A 21,233-nucleotide genomic window follows, 5' to 3' on the forward strand; every position below is an offset into this window, starting at 1 on the left:
TTTGCTTCCCCACTGCTAGTTCCCCAGGCCTGCTTGCCGCCAGTGTGTTCATCACCTCTTATCAGGAACTCCTATTTTTAAGAGAGAAAGAGCATGTTTCCCCATGAAACGCTGTGTCCTGGCATGGAGGAGAGGAACATTGTATTTTTTTTAACTATTTGTTTTACCCAGTGTGGTAGTTGAGACAAACCATACACCCCTCTCTGCTGGGCTGGGTGCAGGAGCTGCGTGGTGAGCTGGTCCCAGTATGAGTGAGGCAGAAAACAGCTGGAAGCCAATTTGCCCTGATTAGAATATCTCATTAGAACAACTGCTTTGTGGTGCACACAGCCCTCCTTCCAAGCAGGGCGGGCAGTGCTGGACATGTGTAAGGGCAAGACCCAGCACTGGCTTGCAAAAGCATGTGAGCACGAGAGATCCATGTGAACTGGACATATCCTGTCCCAATATGTTGTCGCCAGCTCTGACAGCCACCCCAGGGAGAGAATCACAGAATGTCCTGGGTTGGAAGGGACTCACAAGGATCATGGAGTCTAAGTCCTGTCCCTGCACAGGACACCCCACAGGTCACCCCGTGTGTCTGAGGACGCTGTCCAGTCTCTTCTTGAACACTGTCAGGTTGGGCCATGACACCTCCCTGGGAGCCTGTTCAGTGTCCAGCACCTCTGGGTGAAGAACCTTTTCCTCATGTCCCACTGACCCTCCCTGGCACATCTTCTGCCGTTCCCTGGGCTCTGTCACTGTCACAGAGAAGAGCTCAGCCCTGCCCTCCTGCTCCTGCTGAGGAACCTGCAGCCCCATGAGCTCTGCCCTCAGTCTGCTCCAGGCTGAACAAACCCAGGGACTTCAGCCGCTCCTCATACGGCTTCCCCTCCAAACCTTCACTGACTTCGTAACCCTCTTCTGGACAGCTTTATATCCTTTTTATACTGTGGCGCCCAGAACTGCACACAGTGCTCCAGGTGAGGCCGCACCACAGAGTCATAGAATCATTTCAGTTGGAAGAGACCCTTCAGGATCATCGAGTCCAACCATAACCTAACCTAACTCTAGCAATAAACCATGTCCCTAGGAACCTCATCTAAACACCTTTCAAACCCCCTCAGGGATGGTGACTCCACCACTGCCCTGGGCAGCCTGTTCCAATGCCCAACAGCCCTTTCTGGGAAGACTTTTTTCTTAATACGCAATCTAAACCTCCCCTGGTACAACTTGAGGCCATTTCCTCTTGTCCTATCACTTGTTACTTGGGAGAAGAGGCCAATACCCTCCATGCTACAAGCTCCTTTCAGGCAGTTGTAGGCAGTGATAAGGTCTCCTCTGAGCTCCTGTTCTCCAGGCTGAACCCCACAGCTCCCTCACCCACTCACAGTGCTGAGCAGAGTGGGACAATCACCTCCCTCACCCAGCTGGAGATTTCCACAGACAAGGCATCTCTGATAAGCCAGAAAGTAAGCACAGGAATGGTGCTCTGTTCTTGACCTGGGTCAATACATCCTCACGATGGATCATCACCAGCCCACCACTGTCTGCTTGAACACAGGTGTGTCCCCCCGGTGTCCAGGTCACAGCAGTGGGAACTGCCAAAGCGTTGGAAGGGTGGGTATCCCAGATCCAACCAGCGATGCGTCGAGCGCTCCAGCACTGCTGTGTCCCTGGCACCTCCAAGGAGGGAGGAGGACATTCAGGGTGACAATGTGTATTGTAACAGCCCTTGTGGGAAAAGTGTCTTCCTTTACAGTTCTTGTGAAATACTATCCTTTTTCAGAAAGTCCATTTCTCAGTATTACCCTGAGATCATTATTACCACCACTTTTTATTTTCCTGTTATCTGCTTGCTATAGGCTTTCCTGAGTCCTCCAGCATCACTAACAGCTTGTAGCAACAAGTACAGCAGGTTAATGGCATTACGCACAAATAATTTCTTATTACCACTCTTCATCATGTCCCTTTCATTTAATTGCCTGTTACCTTGTTTTTAAATTACAAGGAGAGTAATCATGCCCTGTTGACTTTCCCTACACAACTTACTTTTTGACCCTCTGTATCGTGTCACTGCTTTTCTGCCAGAACTAGGAGAGATTTTGATCCCTGTTTTTCCCTCTTTTGGCTCCATAGTTTGGCAAATCATTCTGGTATGGAAAAATAGGTTTCTGCTGACTGGAAAAATATTTCTACAAGTTGCTTGCTTTCTCCATTTCTAGCAAAATTTCAAAAAGGAACATTTTAATTAAGGATTAGTATCTGAGCTTCTACTTTCTCTTTCTTCCTTTGAAGCGGATAAAGTTTTGAAAATGACAAGTAGTGGGGAGAAAAGGCCCAAGTGTTTTCCCTGTTCTCTTCTTTCCAGTGACAAAAAACTATTTAGGTGAAGCCTGCTTGCTTTCCTTCTTTCTTTTCTTTCTTTCTTTCTTTCTTTCTTTCTTTCTTTCTTTCTTTCTTTCCTTCTTTCCTTCTTTCCTTCTTTCCTTCTTTCCTTCTTTCCTTCTTTCCTTCTTTCCTTCTTTCCTTCTTTCCTTCTTTCCTTCTTTCCTTCTTTCTTTCTTTTTCTTTCTTCCCTTCCTCTTTTCTTCTTTCCTTATAGCTGTCTTTCCTCTTTCTTCCTTCTTTCTTTCCTTCCTCTTTCTTTCTTTCCTTATATCTTCCTTCCTTCCTTCCTTCCTTCCTTCCTTCCTTCCTTCCTTCCTTCCTTCCTTCCTTCCTTCCTTCCTTCCTTCCTTCCTTCCTTCCTTCCTTCCTTCCTTCCTTCCTTCCTTCCTTCCTTCCTTCCTTCCTTCCTTCCTTCCTTCCTTCCTTCCTTCCTTCCTTCCTTCCTTCCTTCCTTCCTTCCTTCCTTCCTTCCTTCCTTCCTTCCCAGGATTAGTGTGCTCCATTGCAGATACATGTACACTCCCAGCACTGCCGTCCTGGTTTGGTCCCGTGGTCCTGAGGTCCTCTGTTTTCCCACTCCATGTGGCTGAGTGTTTTTCCTGGGGGAATGGGCACTGGGCAGGGAGGAGCTGGAAGAGGTGGTGGGTCTGTTGAGATATGGCTGTGATGCACACCTGAAAACAGGAGCTGAGAGGTGCTCCAGTGTCCCTCTCTTCAGTGACAGCCTCCAGCATCTCTGGGTTGCAAACTGCTGCTGTTGGCTGACTGGGGCAGTACTGGGATCAGCAAGAGGGTGAGCAGACCCAGCACTCAGGTCCACTTCTTGGTGCTGTGCCACTGGACCTCTGTGAGGTGGGAGCTACTGCGGCTGCCCTGATGTAGAACCAAGCAACACGCAGTGCTCCCACCCACAGGGATGCAGGCCAGTCGACAGCTGCAAAATTTGGGATGAGGAGGAAGCTTCTTCTGTCACCCCAGCATGGGAAAAGCTGACAGAAGAATTGTCCTGTCCCTGCTCATGTGCAGGCTGCTGCTAGCACAGGCTCCCTCTGTTCCTCCTTGGGACTCACCAGGTTCTGCATCCACAGAGCAGGGAGATTACAGCAAAACACCCAGGTATTCATTCTGTCCTTAATGGGCAATTCTGAAACAGAACAAAAGGGCCCTGGAGAGCCACAGGAGTGGGAACCACATGCAATGGTCTGATCCTGCATCCTGGTGAGCTCCAGGGTAGCTCCCTCCAGCTGTCCGTGGCTCAGATTCTCTAACCATCCCTTGTACCCCACAAGAATGGCATGGGCTTCACCCCAGAAGACGAGAGATGGGTAAATACCAGGGCTGTGGTGTCAGGTGGCCAGGAGCTGTATGATCACTGCTGTGGGTCCAGTTCAGCAAGTGCAGGGAGGCAGAGCCCTTGGCTGGGATCCTTCAGCCGCCAGCCCCATTTCCTTCCCAAGGCTTCACCCTCTGGCTCTGGGGTCTGGACGCAGATTGATGAAGTAGGTGCGAGGCTGGAAGAAGCTGTGCTAGCACTCTGATAGACTAAACACACCATGAGAAGTGGTTTTTGACATTCAAGCGTGGCCAAGCTGGCATGGAACTTTCCATTACAGAGCTTGGTTTTGCTGAAGGAAAATGTGACTCCTGTGCAATCAAAAACTTCCAGAGGAGACAGATCAGTTTCTCTTTTTATCTTCAGAAACACCTGACTGGAATATTTTGAGTCAGATGCAGCGATTTCTGTTGAAGTGATCACCTTGGGACAACACAGCCCCACAGTCAGCTCACTGCGCAATCATCCTGCTCTCACAAATATTGCTATGAACACACTCGTGTCTTCAGGGACGGGCTTGGTGCCATCTCCTTACAGCGAAAAGAGTGTCTGAGGAGTCTGTGACCAGTTCTGCTTGCGTGAAATACAGACCAAGAATTTGCCAGGCGGTCTCATGTCCCCCTCAGGACACCAGCTCGGCCGCCTGTGCATCATTTGTGAGTCCTGCAAAGGGAAGGTGTGCAAAGCTCTGCAAAGCAGCTAAACAAAACTGGGTAACACACAGTGCCACGGCTCACACAGACAACGCCTGGTGCAAAGCAGAGGCAGCTTTGTCATGTGCTGCCAGCTGCAGATATGGTCCATGGGGAGAAAGTAAATTCATGGCACAAAATTTGGGGAAGACACCCATGCTAGAGCGTGATTGCCATGTTCGCTACGTGTAAATAAATCACTGCTCAGCAGCACAGAAGTCATATTTGCAAAGCACTCACTTCCTTTTCTTCTTCCTAACAAGAAGGTTTTGGCTTGTTCAAAAAAGGCTTTGATTTCCCGGTCATAGAGTCTGCTGAGGTTCTGGGCATAGATCTGGAAAAACAAGACAGACACGAAAATTCCTGGTGTATCTCATCTCTGCATGAACAGTGATGACTTCATAGCTTTTTTTTCAGCTGCCGACTTAAAATGAAAGTCAGTAGATGGCAACTGAAAGAGACCTTTTGGTTTTGGTGTCTAAGACCTTCAGAAAAGCAAAAACCAGCAAAAATAATAGAAACCAAGCCACAGTGATATAAAATAAACCATCTCAGTTACTTAACAATGTCCTTACTAATAGAAGAGGCCAAGGACTTCAAGATGTCCCTTCCCCAGAACCCTTTAAATAAAGCAGTGTTGGATAAAATACAAGATTAACCACATTCTTTTAATGCTTATTACTCTCATTCAGTAGAGAAATGGCCAGATGAAAGCAAAAAGACCAAACTTTAGCATTTCAGACCTTTTGCTTTAACACAATGTCTGCCACCAAGTTCCAGACTGCTTTCTGTCAAGCACAGAGTTCCAACAACATGTGGTCAAGTTGGCCAGACACTCTCCTAGAAGGGCCAGATGCTGGAAGCTACTGAGTGGTGTGGGTTTGGTGAAACCAGGCTCTCATCACAAATTAACCAGCTTGACTAATCTGTTCCTGGTGGATGGTTTGCAATATTTGTTCAGGATTTCAGCCGTACCTTGGGGAGATCACAGAACAGAACTGGGTTGGTGCTCCTCAGCCAGGCCATGAGCGGGGTGTAGGGCACCAGTTCCTCATGGTGGAGACCGTGGCTTGGTGCAGACAGCTTGTCAATGGGCTGACCGAGAGCAGGGACCTGAGCATTACCCTAAAGCAGGAGAAATGGCAGAAAGAGTCAAATAAAACATAACCCTGAAAAGCTCTAGAAAATAATTGCATAATCATCCTTGAATGTCCACGTCTGACTTTGCTTGAGAAGCAAATTTAAAAGGTAAAATGGAGCATGTATGATCACTTCCAACTCTAGTTTTATTCCCATATTGTGAGAACAATTCCAGGCCTAGAGGAATGAGCTAGTAATACATGGGATACTACCACTAAGCACAGTGGTCAGGAGAAGACATGGGAGAAAAGCTCATTTTTCAGGAGCATGCTGGAAACTGTCCCTCCAAGCACCGGGAGGTGGGGATGCCTGGAGAGGATGCAGTGGAGAGGAAGGATTCTGCACAGCTGGTGCAGCACATCTGCCAGGGCCACCGCAGACTCAGAGTCGTGTAGGTGGGATGGGAGCCTGGCAGGTTCAGAACAGGTCCAGGTGGAGCAGCTTGCTCAGGGATGTGTCCAGTCTGAGCCTGAAAAGCCCCAAGGATGGAGATCCCACAGTTCTCTCCCAGCTCCCTGCCAGTCACATCCCTTCCCAGAGTCAACACTTGAAAGAAAATGCTGAAATTTCAAGGAAATAACAATCAAGATTTGGGAGTCATTCCTTTTCCCTTCATGAAGTGAAATCTAGAAGAACAACATTTTCCTTTCAGATTTCTACCCACAGAGATATTGTCCATCCTATCTTTCACATTGCAAGACAAGCACTTGAAAATGTTGATCAAAGGATCAAGGGATTGACTTTTATCCTGGGATTTTATGCTACAAACAGACCACCACAACCATCCCCAAAGTAGAACAAGAAAATCTAAAGCAAGAATCTTCAGGACTAAGCAATTTTTAACATGACCAGAGGATTAATGACTATCACGGGAGGCAATGTAGTAATCTGACACAGAATTGTGCTGGATTTCTTCCTAATACTAGTAAAACTAACCAGAGGGCTGCAGGCGAAGGGCAAGGGGAAGGCATGTGAAAAGACCTCTTTGGGGAGACTCTTTGGGAGAACCTTCTTACAGTGGCAGCCCCTATACTGCTGGTACCAGAATATTCCAATCTCCCACGATTTTACGCTGCCACATGAAGAGCAAAACCCACCTGCAGCTCGAAGATGTTCGTAATGTGACCGATGAATGAGTTTTCAAAGTTCTGCTTGAGCGTTTCGAACATGATCAGCTGCTCAGCCACAGCCTGCAGTTTCCGGTAACCTCGAGGGAAAAAAGAGACGGTATCATGATATGAGCAGCACAAGCTGTCATGTCTGCAGACCAATGCCACTCAGCACACTGGCCAATAAAACAAGTCTTCAAGGAGTAATTTGCAGGCTAAATACTACCACCCAAAAGCCAACCAAGGGCAAAAAGGTGTTCTGTGGTACCACCAGTTCCTTTCCAAACTGTAAGAGGTGGTGTACAAAGATGGTAGACACCAATGCTTTATGTCCAGGTATTTAGAGGAATTGTATAGATGCTTGCCATAAGTTTGCTTCAACTTCAATGTAAACTGGACCGGTCGATGGCTGAGCCCACAGGGAGGTGCCTGCAGACCTGCTGTGGTACGTGGATGCCCCAGTTTACCATTTGCAGCATGGATTGGATTTCTCTAGGAATGGAGACAATCCTCCACCAGATACTTTTCTCCAAGGATGTTCACCAGCAATGTTATGTTGGTTTTTCCAGCCCTGCTTGTTTGTGCTTCTAGGTGAAGCTGCTGAAGACTGTGAAAGCTTCAGTGATATCTCCAGCAGAAAGCTGACCCTGCCAGCCCGTTTCCCCAGTTCGCAGCTCTGGGTGCATTGCAGGAAAACAGTGTCTGTAGCTTTGCACTGTACACCCTGGGTACCCCCAAGTCAGTGCTGCTTAGCTTCCCAAATACATGCCTGCCTTCAATTTCTTTTTCACTGTGCCCCAGACAGGCTGCCCAGCGAGCATGTGAGCCAGTTCCTGGGAACAAGCCCTCTTGCTTATACAAGTTCAGGGGTATCTGCAGAGGCTGGGTAGCACAGGATGGTGCTGGGTGGTAGATGAGCCAGTGGCTTTGCTGTCTGCAGACATAAATCTCTGCTTGCAACTCACCGGGCTGTATCAGGATGTTCATGCAGGCAGACAAAGCCTCTGCTGCAGCAATGCAGGCTTTCACTTTGCTGGGGCTGGAAAGATCTGCCTGGCTCAAGGCATCACAGTGTTCCTTGCTGAGGTCGAGGTGGGTCTGAAAGGAAAGCCACAAAAGAACAAGTACAAGCACATCCAGCTTCTCTTCTCATCTCATCTCAACTCTCAATCTACCCAGAAGTCTGCTGGCTTGAAATAGCCAAGTGCCACCTTCAGCTGCCAGGCTGCATGTGTCTCTCAAGAAGACCATGCTGCCCTGTCCCCACTAAAACCAAAGGTCTGCACATTAACAACTGCAGCAGTCCCAGAGGAAGCCCTGGGAAACCTCAGCACAAGTTTGCAAAGGGTCGGCACCTCTGGGACCACTACTGGCAGCAAAGTGATAGGGAGGAGAAAGCAAAAGCAAAGGAAACTGCAGCTTCAGTTACTCAAAAATGAAAAGGTCAATGACGGGTCACCATAAGCAATGAAAGTGAGAATTAACAGCACAGTTCTTGCATTTGTGGTATGTTATGTATGTAAATCATTTGCTTCCCCATACTCCCAGAGCTGATCAAGAGTCTTTCCTCTGGCTGTGCTGTCCCCTGTGCTGGTGTCTCTGTGGCTTGAGGTACTGCAGAGAAAAGCTTCTTACTCCACAATGGATACTTGTGTATTCCTGGGTCATGATTATTGGCTACTGAAATTACTATTATCTACCAGTGAGTGCAGTTTTCCCTAGTGCAAATGTATAAACTGAGAGCCACCAAGCGAAGGGAGGAAGAAAGCAACTACCGTCAGTGACAATTGCTTCCCTCAAGGAACCCCACAAACCAGGCATAGGGATGCCTGAAATTTGAAGGCATGAGTTTGGGAGGATCTCAGTGCTTTGGACTGCCCCAGCAGTCTCTGATCATGTAAGAAGTCCCAAAGCTGATAGTGAAAGGCAGAGCGTAGCATCCCAAGTGGAAGGCTGCAGAGCTGTGTTTGGAAGGTCCTTAGCTAATCATTTGAGGCTGATCTGTCCCATGAGAAGGACTTTAAGAGTCCCCTCTTACAACCCTGGACCACAGTGAGGGTACTGCACATCATGTCTGCTGCTGGTCTGCCTATAGTCCATCCCAGCTCCATAGCCATCCCTATATCATCATTTCAACAAAGTCTCAGATGTCTAAGCCAGCACAGCTCTGTAGCCTTTGCAGACAGATAATAGTTCTCAGAGTATTTGAGGCTGACTACAAGTTTTTTCTAATAAATTCAGGAGGCTGAAGATTTGTCTTTGCAAATCCACATACCGTGAGGAAGAGGATCTCATCCATCAGCCTTGTCTTGTTGGAAACTACGTGATCTAGCAAGGAGTTTTCATGGTAGATGTGGTCCATCTGCTGCTTCACGCTTCCCAGTAACTCATCGTAGATCTGCAAGGTCTCTTCCACTCTGTCCACCTCCACCAGGGCCTCATCAATAGAGCTCATCAGCTGTGTCACCTGCTTCTCAGAAGAGATGATGGCTCTAAGGTTGGCCTGTGAAATGGAGAAACAGCAGTGTAGCAGGGACTGGTCACCACCATCTCAGAGTCAAATATCCTGACTTTCACTCTCAAAGCAGAAACCTTGTCACTACAACATGCTGTTATAATTGCAGCTGTCCTGCATCACCACCTGCAGAAGGTCAATGTCTTATCTTTGCACTTGGCTAAACTCTCCAACAGCAACCATCTGCAAGTGCCGAGTATCAGGGCAAAACAAAACCCTCCCCTAAGCAAGGTGTATGCTCAGAGGACTTTCATCTGCCACAGCAAAGAGATCGCTGCAGAGTCTCTGGGCAAATCCAACCACAAGCAGAACACAGTCTTTGTAGGTTTGGAGAGGGTACCAAGCCCTGCTGGCTTCTGCACCCCACTTTTCCCTCTGTGCACTGGGAAAGTCTCAACTGAACACTGCACAGAGTCTCCAAACCTCAATCCCCACAACTTCCCTGAGGACCTAGGTGTCCATCCCAACAATACTTGTAAGGAAACATGCCAGCTTTGAGGCATTGGCCATTTCTGACTGGTTTTAATGCATTTATGCAGACCATGGCCCTGCCACGTGCCTGTCACACCATATTTAACACAATCCTGGGCATTGCCACTGCTGCCAGGGTGTTACCCATCTGAGCTTCTCTGGTAGTGGAATTAATAAACAGTTAAATCATGCATGAGACGTGCACATATATATGTCTCTAATACGGCAACCGAAGGCACAATTTGCCTTGGGATTTCTCAGGCATTTGTTTTGATGGGTGGTAGAGATGTAACAGCGTGTTAATCACTGCTGACAAGCTCTGCTAGAGATTAAGTGCTTCCAAATGTTAATTGTATCATTTTCAGGGCCTATGTACCATGCAGGATACCAAAGAAAACAATCAATAGACACAGGCCTAGGAGGCACGAGGCTTCCAGACTGCTATTTTTCTCTCCATTAATAAAGCTTTTGAAGAAGTTTGTCTTTTCTGATTTTCATTTACCTGACATATTTTTCATTAAGTGAAGAAGAACAACAGAAGCATCTGCATCCCCAGTACATCCCATGCCCAGCTCTCCGGTGGGAAACGACACGAGGCAGGGAAGCAAACTCTAGTGAACCCAAGTCAGGTTACTGGGGCTCCAAATTATGAATGTCTGAAAGCCCAATAGATGCTGGACATCTACAATCTCCGTGTTAAGGACTTTCTTTTCTTTGAGTTCCACCTGCATTGCTGTTGGGATAAAGATGAGCTGGCATCTCCAGCTCTACAGGTGCTACATGCAGGACAAGATGCTGGACCAGCACGGAGATGCTCCTGAAACGTGTGAGAGCCACTCTGCTACACACACGTGGACCGTGTGGCTTTGGTCTCACTGGCAAAGCATGGATTGCACTCTCCTGTGACAAATGTAGTGCCCTTTTGGGAAAGCATGGGAGAAAGGACTATAGGGGGCTGGCCTTCATATGTTGGCAATTTTACAAAGGATCTAGAAAGGTCAGGAAATTCTGTAGAGAAGAAAATCTTGATATTATAGCAAACACAGCAAAGTGTCTCTCTCAAAGGCTGGGATGCAGCTATCCCAGTGCAGAGTGATGCAGCTGTCCCAGGGGAGCCTGGTGGCAGCAGGGCAAGCAGAGGTTTCATTTGCCAGCCACGTTTGAAGCAGGGATTGCTAATGCACACAGATACTCATCTCCAAAAGCACCAACAACACTGAGCAAATGCTCCTTATTGCTCAGAGCCCAACCAGCCTATGCGGGCCAGCACAAGGGACCTGGGCAGGAGCAAATAGCCCCCTCCCCAGACTGATGCTTCCCAGCCGCACACCAGGGACCCCGGCACAGCCACGGGCTCTGCCTGCAGCTTCACTTTTTATTAAATGTTCCTAAATTACAGCCATAAACTTCCCACAAGCCTGTCACTGTCGCGCCTTCAGATTGTCTTATTAGGGCTTAACAGACCCACGGGGGTTTGCCTGGAGCAAAGCATCACCGGTGACATTGGCGGGACAACCGCGGGCTCAAAGGGCTCTCCGGAGAATCGCCGCTCGCATCAGGGTAATAACTCTCCCGCAGGAGATGGCACAAAGCTGCCAGGAGCTGCCTGCCTTTCAGCAGGCGCTGGGATCCTGCAAGGATGTCGGAATACCAATGTAGAAATCAGAGCTGGCGGCCTCCCAGCTGTCCTGGCTGTGCTTTCCTTCCCTCCCGAGCAGATAAGCACTTCCTTGCTGCTGGTGCAGTGTTTCACAATCCCCAGAAGAGATGGGTTAGCAGAGGGTGGTTTGTATTGTAAGCAGAGGACAAGGTGTTGTCACCAGGATGTGGGGAAAAAACGTTTAAATATATGCATGTGCTAGTCTAACTTGTTGGTGTTAATAACACTTAATGTCATAGATTAAACCTTAGAATTAGAAACATCTCATTAATTAATTTGTATTAGCAATAAGTGACATTTATTCATTAGAGGGCATTAAAATTATGTATTCAACAGCACCTTTCATCTCAAAGAACTTAATAGAGATTCATTAGTTACTCTCAAAGGGTAGTTTACAGCTGGGAAACAGTCGCAAAGTGCCTGCACGACAAGAGCAAGGAGGAGCAGACCTCAGGAGTCTGGTCTTCCAGATTAACTATTAAATTTCCTAGTGTCATAAGTCATATATAAATACAAATTGGGACTACAGTAAATACTGGAGCTAAAGGAGGTTGGATTTAGAGTTTGTGGTTTCTCATATGTTTTAGGATATTTCCTTTGGCTTTTTATTCCTCCCTTTGTTCTTCAGTTACGTACCCATAAAATCCTAGCACCAGATACATTAGCATAAGATAAATGCTCGAAGCAGGTATCTTATTATTTTGCTTCAGCACTCAAAGAAACAAGTTATTCTCTTCAGAAATGCAATAAAATACAGAAACTGATAAAGTAAATAACGCTCACTAGTCTGAAAATAATGTGTGCCTTCTTCGTTGGCCCTTTCTACTACTGTTTATCTCTTGCTTTTTATCTCTTTGCAGCTCGGTTCATTTTTCCCTTTTCTCTTTCTTCCTAGCTGCTGCTTTTCCTTCTGCAGGGATCATTGTTGGCCTTTTCCTTTTCTTCCAGGCATCCTGCCTGTCAGACCACCCTTTCTGCTCTCCATCACCCTCCACTTTTTGCATGCACACTCATCCCTTCTGTCCCTGACTCAACAGTCTTTTATGCATCCTACCCAGCTTCTCTCTGTTCTTCCCTTCTAGAGGTGACCAATGTGCTCATGCATGTTTGGTGTGTGTTTGGTTTTTTTTAAAAAAAGAGAGAAATAACAGGAATTTTTGAGGTATCTGTGACAGACCTCATGGCAACATGGCAGGACACATTCCCATTGCTTCTGCATGACCTGGGTGCAGATGCCCATGTTGGATGAGGTTCTCCACAGGCTCCAGACCTGGCTGTGGATTTGTCAGGAGCCTGGGGAGCTCTCGGTGCCCTGAGGTGTCTGTCAGGCTAAACCTCCCCATGGGACATCTGCCCTCATGGACACATGGACATCGTCACCGCGTTTTCCCCTCGGGACAGTTCCTGTAAATCTTTTCCAGATGTGGTTAAGGCTGTGGGGTTGCTCAAGATTGCTGCTGTTCACTGACCTGGCTGGGGGCACAGCTTGTAGACCCAGCAGTGAGACAAATTCCTTCTGTGCTGTTGACTGCAGAAATGATGGTCCTAATGCACACCGCATGGGACACAGAGACCTTCTGCACAATGTGAAGGAGCTCCCAGAGCTCCCCAGGCTCATCCACCTCCCTCAGCCAGCCCCAGAGCACCCCACTTAATTTTTCCCCACAATTAAACCCTTACCCATCCCTGCACTGCCTCCAGAAGTTATAATCTCTCACAGCTACATGTCCACATGCAGCTGGGCTCCGTGTCCTCCTCTGTGGCTGAGGCTGTGCCACTATTTTGTTTTATTCCTTTGCAGAACTGACAATGGGCTTCATGTGTCCTGAGCTGGTCAGTCGCCATGTTCATCAGAGGGACACCACCTCAAGCCAGTATCTAAGGGTGGTTAAGCACGTTAGATGCCTTTAACAGCACAACACCAAGATTACTTGCTCTCAGATCATGTGTTCCCAGTAAATTAAAGAGCTGCTGATGCTCAGACACTCAGTCCAGTGCCCTACATGCCTGGCACCTTCTTTCCAGGTGTCACAGCCCTTGGCCCTCTTACCTCATCCAGCACTTGGAGATCATTGCTCAGCTGTTCTGCAAAGGCCACAGAGTTGTTCACGAGGGGCTTGTACTCCTCCATCAGCTTCAACACGTCAGCAGCTTCCTTTGGTGTCATCTCCTGGTACACACTGAGCTCCTCCTGGCTCTCCATTTCTGCAGTGTCCTTCCTGCCTTCTTGGGACCTTTGTCTCCCTGCACGGACAGCAGGAGACAGAGATGACTAAAGCTTTCTAGCTATGTCATTTTATATTTTTTATATCTCTATATACATAGATATATCTCTGTATTTATTGATAAACTACTGGGAAACCTTACCAGGCAAGCGGCCAGTCTCCCCCTGGGCTGACGTTACCAACACTTTACTGCTCATCTTGCCCAGCTCAGAGTGCAGATAGCATCTCTGAAGACAGGATAAACTGTACATATATTTTTCTTCCCAGCCTAGTGCTGTGTCTTCATGACAAGGGTCTGTGGATAAATCAGGTAGCTGTGCCACCAGATTCACAACACATGGATTCTCCTCCTTCCCTCTCACTGGTACCCACCTCCACCACTCCTATCATCCACATTCACTTAAATTTATTCACCTGCTATTCCTAAAGTGATGATATTGATGATGCAAAAACCCAAACCACCATAAGTGTGACAAGGAAACTGATTACCTTCTGCTGCACAGGAGGGGACATTCACAAACGTGATAGAGCTGGCAAGGAATCGGTGGTTCAGCTTCCACAAGCACCTGATAAAGGTTTTCTTCTCATCAAAGCTGCTAGTGGTCCACTTGTAAACCTTATCGAACTGCAGATCAAAATCCAGGCTTGCCTAGATGCCAACAGTTAATTACCACATCAATTAGACATCACTCGGCACACCACATACACTCAGCACAGGTTTGCAGCACATTTTAATCACAAACACTGAACACTGTGAAAACAACTTGTGCACTGGGAAGAAAAACACCTTCTTGTTGCATGCCTATGTTGCAGTTTCAAGCTTTGGGGTTTTCAGGAATCCACATTGCAAGTGGCTTAGATGTTAGAGGAGAGAGCTCTGCTTGCACCAGCAGCTCAGTTCCTTCAGCCAGGGGGGTGATGCTGAAGATCCCTGAGACCACCTAGCAAAAATCCCAACTGGCACATACTGGGAAGGTGACCCCAGTGCTATTGGCCATATCATGGCAGCAACTAGACTGGTTTTGATGGAGCTACACAGTTATAGTTAGACTCAGATCTGGTGAAGGGCTAAAAGGGGCTATTGCTCCCAACCTTCCAACAACACCTGATGTGATGGACACCGACTCTACCATGCCCAAGGTAACTGTTGTAACAAGTTTGATGTGAAGTCTTTCAATCGATTGATTCCCTGACAAGCTCTGTATTTCCACACTGACAGCAGGCAACTCCTCTGGTTAACAGCAAATACTTCTTCATGTTTCTTTCCTGCAGATACAGACATCTCTCCCTGAACTTATACTGTTATCCCAAAGCAACTGGGTAGGATTTGAGAGGTACGTCCACAGGACTTGGCAAATAATTGTAAGCACGATAAAAACACTGAAAATAAAGGATGTACAGCAATTCTGACACTAGAAATGGACATCAGGATGTCCATAGTGGGTGAGACCAAGCAATCAACCAGTCCCAGTGTCCTGATAGAGCAATCTGATTTCTTGTCAGATTATATAAATCCCTCACCTTTTACTGCAAATTTTGGAGGATGAACACTGATGAATTTTGACAGTGACCAGTGGCAGATGCGTGGGAGAAAAAGCATTCAAAGGCAAGTCCAGAGTTAAATTGCCTTCAGGTTTCCCTGCCAGCCTCCAGCAGCTTGCTGAGCCAGGGGTTGTATCCACAGCGTTGTGTTTAACAGCCCTTGAAGGACCTACAGTCCCTGATTTCCTCTAATGGTTTTTTGAACTTATTCATAGCGTTGGCATCTACAGCATCCCGTGGCAATAAGCTCTGCAGTGTAATGACATGCTGAATGAGAAAGCTCAAATCAGCTGGAGTTAAGTATTTGGGGTAAGACCAGCTCGACCCTGCCTCCCACTGCAGATATTCCCCTCTGCAGTCCTCATCCAACCTGAAACTTCAAACTTCTCTCAAAACTGGGAACACCCACAAAAAAATGCCCCCACATTTCCCCATGTGGTTTTCATTAACATAAGTGTCAAGACCTCTACATCTATCTATATCTAAAGGATGTAGTCTCATGGAGGGGGAACTCCAGCCACAGAAGACTTAGTTTTTGCAACTAAATGGTATATAGGTGGAGAGAGTAAGGGAGGTTGCTGAGCTAGAAACATCTCACAGAAACAAACTCCTTCCTGCACCATCTCATTAGCTCTGCGGCACAGCCTGATCTCATCTTTTGAAGAACTTAGAAGCTGCACTTATAATTATTGATACTAATCATCATCACAGACATAGAGTTTATGAAGATTGATGCAGCCCTGTAACACTTTAAGGGTTGCTTTCTGAACACCTTGAAGCAATACATCACACCCCCGCAGTGCTTTGCAGGCTCCGTAGCAGCCCCTGCAACAGCGCAGAGCAGAGATGTCTGAGGGAGGAATTCACAGCACGCGTGGTTTATAGCACGCCTTATGAGGAGCTATTAAAGCAGGGAGGCGTGCATTAATCGCTTCATAAATATTAACTTTGTTTTGGTCAAGGGAGCTGTAGCTTTAAGCACTGCTGGACTTGCAGCATCGGTACTTTGCTGGTGCTGGGGAGCAGGGGGCTTCCCAGTGCCCGAGCAAGCCCTTGCTGTGTGTGCTGAATGTTGACACACTGGCTGGGGTTTGGCTGTAGGTGATGCTATCATAGAGTCGCAGAATAACAGAATCATTTTGATTGGAAGAGACCCTCAAGTCCAACCATTAACCCAACATTGTCGCTAAACGATGTCCCTGAGAACCTCATCTCCACCTCTGTTCAACCCTCCAGGGATGGTGACTCCCCTTTGCCCTGGGCAGCCTGTTCCAATGCCCCACAGCCCTTTGGGGAAGAAATTGTTCCCAATATCAAGTCTAAACCTCCCTTGGTGCAGCTTGAGGCCATTTCCTCTCATCCTGTCACTTTTTACTTGGGAGAAGGGACAAACACCCTCGATACTCCAAGCTCCTTTCAGGCAGTTCAGATATCAGAAGGTCTCCCCTCAGCTCCTGTTCTCCAGCTGAACCCCCCAGGTCCCTCAGCCGCTCCCATCACACTTGTGCTCCAGATCCCTCACCAGCTCCGTTCCCTTCTCTGAACTCACTCCAGCACCTCTTGTTTGGATTGCCATGGACCTGTTAAGCCATGCAACAGGGAGGAACTGTGCTGACTTGAGCACTGGGCTGAACTGCAGACCTTGCCTTGTGCTGGGGTCTCCGTGGTGAGACCCTGAGAGATGTCACCATGTCCTGGCAGCCGCCTGCTGCTTCAGCCTCTCCTCTGCCCGGGGACCTTGTGCAGCAGGTTCAGCTGGTAAGTAGATCCCATTTTAGGAATGATATGGACAATTCTGGCTACTCGTGCATTCAAGAAAGATGAGTTCATCCTGGAAGAGGCAAGGAAGGGGGCTCCAGGCCTGACAAAGAGAGAAGTTGTAAGACTAAGACATAAGTCTGCTTAGCCTGCCAGAAGGAAAGTTAATAGGGGAGTTGATGGCAACCTAAAAATATATCTGCAAAGGAGAAGAGCTGTCTAACCTAAAGGACAACGATGGGGACAGGGTGGGAGTTGTAAGAAGGCTTTAGCCATTGGGACAACCAAGTTCTTCATTTGCCTCCCAGTAGGAGGGGGTTGAAAAATACACTAATACTCCAAGAGAGAGTATGATCGGTTTATCTCGTTGGGATGGCAAGTGAGGGGGAAAGGACTGAAAAGCCTGGAGGTATCTTCTAATCTTAAATCCTCAGGAAACAAAGCAGTTTAGAACACTTGGTGGTGCCAGCCTCATCTTCTGAAGGGAAGCTCAGGCAGGATGAAAGCACGTATTTCCTTGTCTACAGGAAAATGTAAGACAATGAGATATCAGTTCAGTTCTACCCATAGGATCGAGATGCCCTACAAAACTGCAATTGTGATTTTCCTTTCAGACATGCTGTGCAGATGTACTTTATTTGTCCTGGATGCAGAACTGGAAAGCTGTTCTTTTTCTCATTTATTTCTATGCTAGTGAAAGCCCAGGCACCTTGCCAAAGGCCCTGGAACATCCACATTAATAAAAAACCTAATTATAACAACTTTAACAACACTCTGCAAGCCCCAGCAGCAGAAAGAGAATATCTTGTCCATGCTTGCTTTCCCAAAAACCTTAATGTCACCCTAAAAGCGCAGACTCACACTGACTCCAGCTCTCTGTAATCCTTCTTTCAGTAAATGCCCCCATTTAATCTTTAAATACCCTATGTAAATGTCTGTCAAGAAGCTTTGTCAACACGGATCAACAGATGGGCCTGTCAATGTGTTCTGCCAATGCTGGAGACCTGACAAGAGTGGTGCTTTGCAGCCCATCTCTCCAGCCTCTGCGGGCTGCCGCAAAGAGCTTTGAGAGGTCCTCCACCTGAGGAATACGGAGAGTTTCATGACTGATTTTGATGGAAGTGGTGTCTGTGCAGTGGTTGCCCACCCACTGCTCACCCTGGTCAGGGATTTGGCCAGCCTGACATTTCCTAACTTAGGGAGGGATGACTTGGGAGAGAGGAAATCACCCCAGCCTCAGCATCCTGGGCACAGGCATCTCCCTGGGAGAGGTGAGGGAAACAAGAAGTCCAAAAGCACTGACATAGGGTGGAGGAACCATCCAGGGAGGGACCTTAGTTCACCACACCCCAGGGAACAGCTCTGAGGGAAGGCAGAGGACTTCCCTCATGGGTCATGATCATCGATTTCCCCAAGTTAGCACCATTCAGGCTCGTTCAGTCCTGCATTAGAAATCACACACACCGCCCACCCACTGCTCTTCCCACCATCTAAACATATGGGTTGTGCTCCAGAGCACCCAAATTCCCCTGTGGATCTTGGCTTGTGTCTCTCTCACTTCATACATATCTCTCCACCATGATCAGTTCTGCCCTTTGCCACCGTCCTGGTTTAACCCGAGCTGGCAATACAACCACACAGCCACTCGTTCACCCCTTAACAGGGGAGAGAATCAAAAGGGGAGAAACTTGGATTGAGATAAACACAGTTTAATAAAATAACAAAATACTAATACACTACTAGTAAATATATATATAAAATAGAAATAAAAGATACTCAAGGCAATTCCTCATGAACATGCTGAACAGCCTGTCCTAGGAAACAGCCTGGTCCCAACAGCTGATCCTGAAGAGAGGGGGAAGACAGAAAAGCCCAAAGCCCTCTGCAGGATGGCAAAAGGCTGGGCTAAACGTCCCAACCAAGCTTCCCAGGTATGCCAAAGAGAGACAGAGAGATATAGCGGAAGAGCAGTGCAAAAAGGGGTGAGAAACCAAAAAGCCCCACTCTTAAATCCGAAGCATGACCCCAGTGGGATGGAATACTTTCATTGATCAGTCTGGATGTCAGTCAAGCTCTGCCCCATTTCTGTCCCCCTTCCTCAACGCAGAAGGCAGAGCCCTCAGAGTGTTCTTGGCTCTCAGACCAGAGCAATTAAAAACATTGACTCTGTGCTGGGGTGTTATCTGCTTGTTATCAAACTAAGTCCAAATAATGAGCATGCTAGCTATGGAAAAGAAAGGTTTCTAACTGAATGAAGAAAATTAACCCATTTTCAGTCAAACCAGCACAGCCACAGAAGGAAAAATCAGTCCTACCTGACTGAGAGTCTTGCCATCTACCAGCTTCAGCTCTGCTAAAGGCCACTTGTAGGCTATCTTGTATTGCTCTCCTCGGTCTGCCTTGACCTTCACCAGAAACGGCTGCATTGGCCTAAAGGCATCCACTGAGGAGGAGAGACACGGGAGGGTTTAAAAAACACCAAAAAAACACATCAAAAAACAGACAAAAAACCAAACAACAACAACAAAACAACCCACCATATTATTGTTAGCCCAGTACACAACAGTTCAGTGTGAGTGGGCAGCTGCAGACAGACACACAGACAGTGATTTTGCATTGTGGCTGTATGGAGAGATGCTACAGGGTTTCTACCGACTTTCCTCTTTGTTGAGTATTTACGTATGGGAAGTGATCTCTGGGGTCTAATCCAGAGTACTTTGACGCCTATGGAGAGATTCCCAATAATTTCAGTGAGTTTTAAACCAAGCCATTGTGCTCTGCACAAGGTACAAGAAACATTTCAGCAACATCCAAACGCAACAGGGCACCCTAGTGAAATAAGATTTATGATAGTTACATCCCATATTGCTGGCCCTACAAGAAGGTCCAAAAGTACTGCATCATTTGACTAATATTCACACTAACAGATCCCATCAAAAATCAGTTCCAATGCCAATTATCTGACAGTCAGCTCTTGGTTCATCTGGGAGGTGCTCACTGTACGTCATTCTGGCTGTTCTAATTTTGATAAGCTAGATATCTCCAAAAAGGAGGCATGGACCAGGGGGTGGTAACTCATGTATGTTAAATGCTACTTAGAGGGTGGATCCTTAGAGATATTCCTCTTGCCTCCATTGACTACAGAAGGAATTGAAGCACATCATTTAGCTCAAACACTGTGGCCTGGGCTATCAGAAAATAATCTTGTAACAGGTGACTGTGCTGCCTAGAAACTCACTGGCAGGAAAGGGTCTCCTCTATAAGTTTGTCAAACAAAAAAAAAATCTGTGTTAACAGCTTCTTAGGAGATGGAAAATTCCCAAAGTACTTGCACCTTTAGATCCTCATCAAATAGCTACATAATCCTGAAATGTCTGGGTACTGTTAAAACTCTCACCAAAACTACAGAGACACAGAATGAGGCTGTAATGCTGTGTCACGTAAGAATGGTTTGTTGCTGACCTCTAATGACAGTTTTGATGCAAATGATAAAAAAAATCCCCCAAACCAAAAACATCTTGCACTGGTGAAGGAGGCAATCCTGCAGACCCCAGCTCCCTCTAGCCAGCTGAAGATCCTCTGACGTTCAAGAGGGAACTTGTGCTCTTGTTGCCAGTTCTTGACATAACTATACAGACATGGCACATCTCCTATTTTTAGATTAACATTTCCTTAATCTAATCTTAAAATACAGCATTCCAAGTAGCAGTCCTGTCTCTTCTCCCAGGTTAGAAAAAGAGCCATCAGAGGCCAAAATCTCTGACTAGAGCTGCAAGAAACCTTCCTGGGTTTGCAACTCAACCCATCTCCCACACCCCTACGCTTCTCACCTACAACACAGAGAATGGACATTTTCTTCTTCTTCCCCGTCTTCCAGACACGAATGGTTTCCAGCAGCCTCTTTTTCTGTGGGTTGAACACATCTTTTTCCAGCGAGCTCCAAAGAGAAGCCATGGTGGTACCCAAACACCAAATGGCAAGCGGTCCTATCCTGCCTGTGCCTCTGCTGATGCTCACAGTTCCACGGGCGGCATGGCACCTCCTGCAAATCACAAACAGGCTGGAGAGATGATCCACACGCAAGCTCCTGGCACACCAGTAAAATACCTTCTCCCACACTGATTTCATCTCTGTTGTCTTGCAGACAGCATGAGTGTCAAGGAATTGTTGTAGACTCAAGGTCAAAAGGGCCTTTTACAATAAGGTGGTCTGAATTCCTGCCTAGTGCAAGCAGGACACACTGGTGGATCCAGCCTAATAAGGCCACAATAAAGCTTTTCTGATTTCTTAAAAAAAAAAAACCAAACATACTTTTGGTTCCAACTCAGCATAGTGTCTTGAGCAACAAGACCATGTCCATGGGCAGGCAAAACAGGTTAGCAGCTACAAGTAAACCATTGCCTGATGATTTTTATTGG

General features: G+C 47.1%; 1 protein-coding gene across 1 annotated transcript in view; it reads right to left on the reverse strand.

The window, feature by feature from the left end:
* LOC136106271 (exocyst complex component 1-like) overlaps window positions 1–20,848 on the reverse strand; it is a 31,012-nt gene extending 10,164 nt beyond the window's left edge. Inside the window, exons 1-9 of the mRNA XM_065846531.2 lie at window positions 20,646–20,848; window positions 19,131–19,258; window positions 14,005–14,164; window positions 13,341–13,534; window positions 8,920–9,147; window positions 7,610–7,742; window positions 6,633–6,742; window positions 5,371–5,520; window positions 4,636–4,729 (exon numbers count right to left, since the gene is read on the reverse strand). Coding sequence (XP_065702603.1) covers window positions 4,636–4,729; window positions 5,371–5,520; window positions 6,633–6,742; window positions 7,610–7,742; window positions 8,920–9,147; window positions 13,341–13,534; window positions 14,005–14,164; window positions 19,131–19,258; window positions 20,646–20,769 — 1,321 coding nt within the window. The 5' untranslated portion in view covers window positions 20,770–20,848. The remainder of the gene's footprint in view (window positions 1–4,635; window positions 4,730–5,370; window positions 5,521–6,632; window positions 6,743–7,609; window positions 7,743–8,919; window positions 9,148–13,340; window positions 13,535–14,004; window positions 14,165–19,130; window positions 19,259–20,645) is intronic.
* Between the last annotated feature and the right edge of the window lie 385 nt (window positions 20,849–21,233).

This window comes from Patagioenas fasciata, chromosome 11, assembly GCF_037038585.1.
Source record: "Patagioenas fasciata isolate bPatFas1 chromosome 11, bPatFas1.hap1, whole genome shotgun sequence".
Lineage (NCBI taxonomy): Eukaryota > Metazoa > Chordata > Aves > Columbiformes > Columbidae > Patagioenas > Patagioenas fasciata.